The sequence below is a fragment of the Trichomycterus rosablanca genome, chromosome 6 (assembly GCF_030014385.1).
Source record: "Trichomycterus rosablanca isolate fTriRos1 chromosome 6, fTriRos1.hap1, whole genome shotgun sequence".
Lineage (NCBI taxonomy): Eukaryota > Metazoa > Chordata > Actinopteri > Siluriformes > Trichomycteridae > Trichomycterus > Trichomycterus rosablanca.
The window spans coordinates 44,241,787-44,247,608 of record NC_085993.1 but is presented as its reverse complement, the minus strand read 5'-3'; the positions used below and the strand labels follow the sequence as shown (position 1 = coordinate 44,247,608).

Here is a 5,822-nt window from a genome sequence, read left to right as displayed (position 1 = left end):
TGTTTTAAAACACTGTAAATGGAAATTTGTTCTATAAATTTTTCACTCTTAAAAACTCTACACCCTGTCCCAACCCAGTGTGTAGAAGAAACCAAATTTCAAATTTGTTTGTAAAAAATAGAAGTTGTTTAGCCAATCCATTAAAAGTCATTTCTTAGTCATTTTAATTAGTCTAAATTAAGGTTCAAGACTAATAAAAAAAATGCAAATTTTGATTTTATAGTATTTTACTAAATGTTCCAACTTTTTTCATAAATGGGGTTTGTAAAATGTGACAGGTCCCCATTTTGCTCTTATTGACAGCCTTTATCCTTTTTGGCATGGGTTCCACAAGCTGTTGGAATAATTCCTTTGAGATTTAGATGCATTATAGATTGCATTATATAAAAGGTTATTCACAATCCTGCATAAGATCTGTGTCTTGTTTTTTATACTTTAATATGTACTCTTCATAAAATGAATTGGCATATTACAAATACATATACATATACACTGATCAGCCATAAGATTAAAACCACCTCCTTGTTTCTACCCTCACTGTCCATTTTATCAGCTCCACTTACCATATAGAAGCACTTTGTAGCTCAACAATTACTGACTGTAGTCCATCTATTTCTCTACATACTTTTTTTGAGCTTTCACCCTGTTCTTCAATGGTCAGGACCCCCACAGGACCACCACAGAGCAGGTATTATTTGGGTGGTGGATCATTCTCAGCACTGCAGTGACAATGACATGGTGGTGGTGTGTTAGTGTGTGTTGTGCTGGTATGAGTGGATCAGACACAGCAGCGCTGCTGGAGTTTTTAAACACCGTGTCCACTCACTGTCCACTCTATTAGACACTCCTACCTAGTTGGTCCACCTTGTAGATGTGAAGTCAGAGACGGTCGTTCATCTATTGCTGCTGTTTGAGTTGGTCATCTTTTAGACCTTCAGCAGTGGTCACAGGATGCTGCCCACGGGGCGATGTTGGCTGGATATATTTTTGGTTGGTGGACTATTCTTAGTCCAGCAGTGACAGTGAGGAGTGACAGTACTGCTATGTCTTATCCACCACCACCATGTCAGTGTCACTGCAGTGCTGAGAATTACCCACCACCCAAATAATACCCACTCTGTGGTGGTCCTGTGGGGGTCCTGACCATTGAAGAACAGCATGAAAGAGGGCTAACAAAGCATGCAGAGAAACAGATAGACTACAGTCAGTAATTGTAGAACTAGAAAGTGCTCCTATATGGTAAGTGGAGCTGATAAAATGGACAGTGAGTGTAGAAACAAGGAGGTGGTTTTAATGTTATGGCTGATCGGTGTATGTAAAAAGTGTAAAATACATTTAGGTTGATTGATAACCAGTCTTTTTATTTCTCATCCATCACTTACAGTGGATTCATAGAGCATTCAGACCCCTTGTTTTTTTGCACACTTTTTAATCTGTCTTATTGAACAATAAACGTTTCCTCCTCCCCAATGTTTTGGTTCATGAGCAGGTCTTCCCCCTGGTTCATTCTATTCAGCAAGTATTTAACGCCGGCCTTTACACCTGTTTTGAGTCCTGCCCCAAGTGCATATCCAGCTACTCCTGCTGTTCCACCAGTAACAGCGATAAGAGCATCAGTGCCCAGATCCACAGCACTGAAAAGGGCTCTTTCCTTTGCTGTGTCTGAGCACTTTACAGAAGCGTAATAAACAGCTGTGCCCAAGTTATACAGTGTTGAGACTGCAGGGATCCACTCCACTACTTTATACACTCGCTCCTCCTTTTCATTCTTACAGTCATTCGGACGAGCTGTGTGTCTGCGTGAGCGTGCAAGTGCCACCCCGCAGTTCTGGATCCAGGTCTCTGATTGGCCAGAGGAAGTTGTGGGTACAACCCGGCTTCCAGCTCTGTGGATTACACGGTACAACCCAGGTATGGAGTCACCTACTTTATTCACACCTGCACATTCAAGTCCAAGGTTCTGACAAAACTGCTTTGCCTCGTTTAAGTGCATATACCTATAATTATCAGCCGTCTGTCCCAATAAGTGAACACCCTGTACCTTCAACCATCCCTGGCATTGTTTCCTCAGTCCAGGTCTGTCTTTACCAAACATCCCAGCAAGATTATCATCTGCATCTGCAAGTTGTTGGATGTTAAACATGATGGCCTGCAGCTGTCTCAGATTAGGAGGAGTGGATGAGGAATTGGAAGGGTGAGAATTGGGCTTTCTATCCCGCCTGATCATTGCTACTATATCCTCCAGAAGTTCCTGTGTGTCATCCTGTCCCAGCAGCTCATAGAGGTTCGTTACCAGTGCCCGGCCTTCGACTACACATCCTGCAGACACGAGTACAGGCACCATGACCAGGCCCAGCAGCTCATGTGAAAATCCCGCTCCTCTCCAGGGCCCTGCTGCCAGCTCTGAACAGCTCAGATTTCTGTGGAGATGAACATGACCCTGTAGAGATGCTGTGAGTGCAGACACGAGGCGATGTGCAGGGTCACTACTGGATTCCTTCATTATGTCTTTGAGCTTTTCTTCTTCTTTCTGGATTGTCTCATGGTTTATAGATGAATGATGTGACTGGTATGAAGACATGCTGTCAGTAGAGATGACTGAAAGGCTGTTTTTTGAGCGAGAAGGAGGCAGAGTTTGGCCAAGAGCCATGTCAGATAACAGGAAGTTGATCATTAGCAGCCACCTGAGTTTAGAGCTCCACATCATCAAGGCAGTAGTTGTAACCTGGCAAAACATATCAACAAGTGAATACAGTGTTATTGGTATGAAGCACCAGTCTGGCTACAGTGTCAATAGCTCCTGCCTGTAAGAAATTTCCATCTGTTTATGTACAACCCTATTTTGCAAGCCAGCTTAATAATAAAATACACCACAGGACCACCACGGAGCAGATATTATTTAGGTGGTGGATCATTCTCAGCACTGCAGTGACACTGACATGGTGGTGGTGTTTTAGTGTGTGTTAGTGTGCTGGTATGATTGGAGTTTTTAAACACCTCACTGTCACTGCTAGACTGAGAATAGTCCACCAACCAAAAATATCCAGTCAACAGCACCCCGTGGGCAGCGCCCTGTGACCACTGATGAAGGTCTAGAAGATGACCAACTCAAACAGCAGCAATAGATGAGCAACCGTCTCTGACTTTACATCTACAAGGTGGACCAACTAGGCAGGAGTGTCTAATAGAGTGGACAGTGAGTGGACACGGTATTTAAAAACTCCAGCAGCACTGCTGTGTCTGATCCACTCATACCAGCACAATACACACTAACACACCACCACCATGTCATTGTCACTGAAAGGCTGAGAATGACCCACTACCCAAATAATACCTGCTCTGTGGTGGTCCTGTGGGGGTCCTGACCATTAAAGAACAGGGTGAAAGCAGGCTAAAAAGGTATGTAGATAAACAGATGTCAGTAATCGTAGAACTTCAAAGTGCTTCTACACTGGCCTTATTACACTGCCTCCCCATACCTTTACAAGTTGGTAGTTTCTTTAATTTGCAACTGTAGGAAGCCTTTGTTGTCATATTACACATTTTCAATTAAAAATATACTGGAACTGTAGGCAGGCAAGTCTATAACTTACACTCTTCTGTGCTGCCATAATGCTTGGTCTTGTCAATTTAAAATAAGTATAAACATCCCTAAAACAGATTGAGAAAGCAGCATATGTTGTCTTTCTGTGTTACCCAATCAAAAGGCCTTATTACACAGCCACCCCATACCATCACAAACCCTAATTTTTTTTAACTTTCTGCTCAGAACAATCTGTAAAGTAATTTTTTGTTGTTGTTACTGATTGTTAATGCATTGTCTTCTCCACTTTACACGTTCAGATTTCATGGGAAAATGTTTAAAACATTTTACAATTTTACAAGAAATACAGTTCTTTTAATTTTGCACCAGATAAGTGTGTTTGTGATGTTTGTGGTGCATGTGAACTGCTGCTGTAACACTGCAGTTTTACTTTGGGGATCAATAAAGTAATCAATCAATCAATAAACTTTTCCTACTGTGTCAAAACATGTGATTTGTTAAAACACTCAGCGACAGTAAGTTATGAAAACTTTAATTAAACGTCCATTAAATCCAACACTTAATTGTCAAATAATGAAGTTTTATTCTAATTTTTGGCACAGGACACACAGAACAGTACTCAAGTCACTAGCCAGGACAATTTGTCCCAGGTTATGTACTCTGTTAAAGGTCTTCCTGAACTGCAAACAGTACTTAATTTTGTGACATTGGCATTAGCCTCATGCCAGGCTTTGTCTGCACAGAGCGCTTTCCATTTTTCCATTTTCACCTCATGATGGAGTTCAGGTGCTCAGTGTATAAAGACATGATTTAACAAGATTGGTCTGGAGGAATTCTCATAGCCTGCACAGAGCACTGAATTCAAAATTAATGATTATATATTTTTTCTATTTTATTTATGCATTTTCTCCCAATTTAGCGTAGTCAATCTGTCTTCCGCTGCTGGAGGATACCTGATTACAGTCGAGGTGGGTATATTGCTGCTCACGCCTCCTCCAACCTGCGTGCAGCCCTTTTTCCACCTATGCACTCTGCACAGATGCCTTTTTATCTGCCAATCAGGGTCTTTACACAGCATTTGAAGACCCCACCCACATAGTCCAGTCATCCTGCCCTAGCAGAACCATGTCTGCTGCATGCACTGCCAATCATGCCGCCCGTTGGCAACGTTGAGTTTCAAACCGAAGAGTTCGGAATCTCGGCGCTAGTGTGCTAGTGGAATATCCAGCTGTGCCAGCCAGGCGCCTTAAAATGAATTATTATTAAAGACCTTCTGGATTACATGGAACATTTAGCGAGTTATTTTTACTCAAAATCAATAAATCATTTGGTGTGTACCTGAACTTACAAATGCTCTTTTGACTGAATAGCCATGAATTCCCACAGATACTGTCTAAAATCTTACTTAATCTAAAGTCTTACTGGAAAAGTGAAGATTATTATTAACACTTATGGTTTTAGAATTGACTGTCCATTAAGCAATGCTTTGGTGTCCACATACTTTAGGCATAATGTGTATATGTAAAGTTTAAGGTTTTTTACTTTTTGTATTGACATAGTATATCAACTTTCGAAGAACATGGCAGTATTTCTTTAAATAACTGATTATATTTAGATTTTATTGCTTTTTAAAAAAGCAATCATTAAAATTCAACTAATGTTAAAGTAAAGTAAAAGTGGTTAATCTTACCTTTTTTTCAGACACTGGTATTCGATGCTGTACCTCTCTGTGTCTCTGTCCTGTTCACACTGTCCTGTGTGTCTGGTCAGGGTTGACCTAATTCCTCAAGGGGGAGTACAGGCTCACATGGAGAGGGTCCATGTTTTTTGTGAGGGCACAGCATGTTTATTCATGGATCCCTTTTCGTCCCTCTCTCTCTTCTTCTTGTTATTTGAGCATTAAAATATGCTTGGTATTCTTTGTTTTTTTGACCCTCGGAGCTATTCATTTGTGTAAGAGGCTAGTGTTGGTGTCTGTACACTAGTTTGAGAAAGTATTCAACTCCCATTGATTGCCACAACACAGGATTTGTATTAATTTAACAAAAACATATTATATTATTTAATCAGACACTGATTATAAAGGGGGTGGCATGGTGGCTCGATGGGTAGCACTGTCCCCTCCTGGGCCTCCAAGAAGGTCCTGGGTTCGATCCCCAGGCTGGGTGGTCCGGGTCCTTTCTGTGCGGAGTTTGCATGTTCTCCCCGTGTCTGCGTGGGTTTCCTACAGGAACTCTGGTTTCCTCCCATTGTCCAAAAACATGCACTCAGGTGAATT

At 41.5% G+C, this 5,822-nt stretch overlaps 1 protein-coding gene across 1 annotated transcript; it reads right to left on the bottom strand.

The window, feature by feature from the left end:
* Positions 1-1,340: 1,340 nt before the first annotated feature.
* Positions 1,341-5,306, bottom strand: apof (apolipoprotein F). Its single transcript, XM_062997958.1, has 2 exons — positions 5,235-5,306; positions 1,341-2,725 (listed from the first exon to the last, which is right to left on the bottom strand). The coding sequence occupies exon 2, from the start codon at positions 2,705-2,707 to the stop codon at positions 1,439-1,441; it is 1,269 nt and encodes a 422-aa protein (XP_062854028.1). The 5' UTR covers positions 2,708-2,725; positions 5,235-5,306; the 3' UTR covers positions 1,341-1,438.
* Between the last annotated feature and the right edge of the window lie 516 nt (positions 5,307-5,822).

Excerpts from the sequence above, each read along its gene's own strand:
- apof (XM_062997958.1), bottom strand. The coding sequence starts at position 2,707 with ATGATGTGGAGCTCTAAACTCAGGTGGCTGCTAATGATCAACTTCCTG.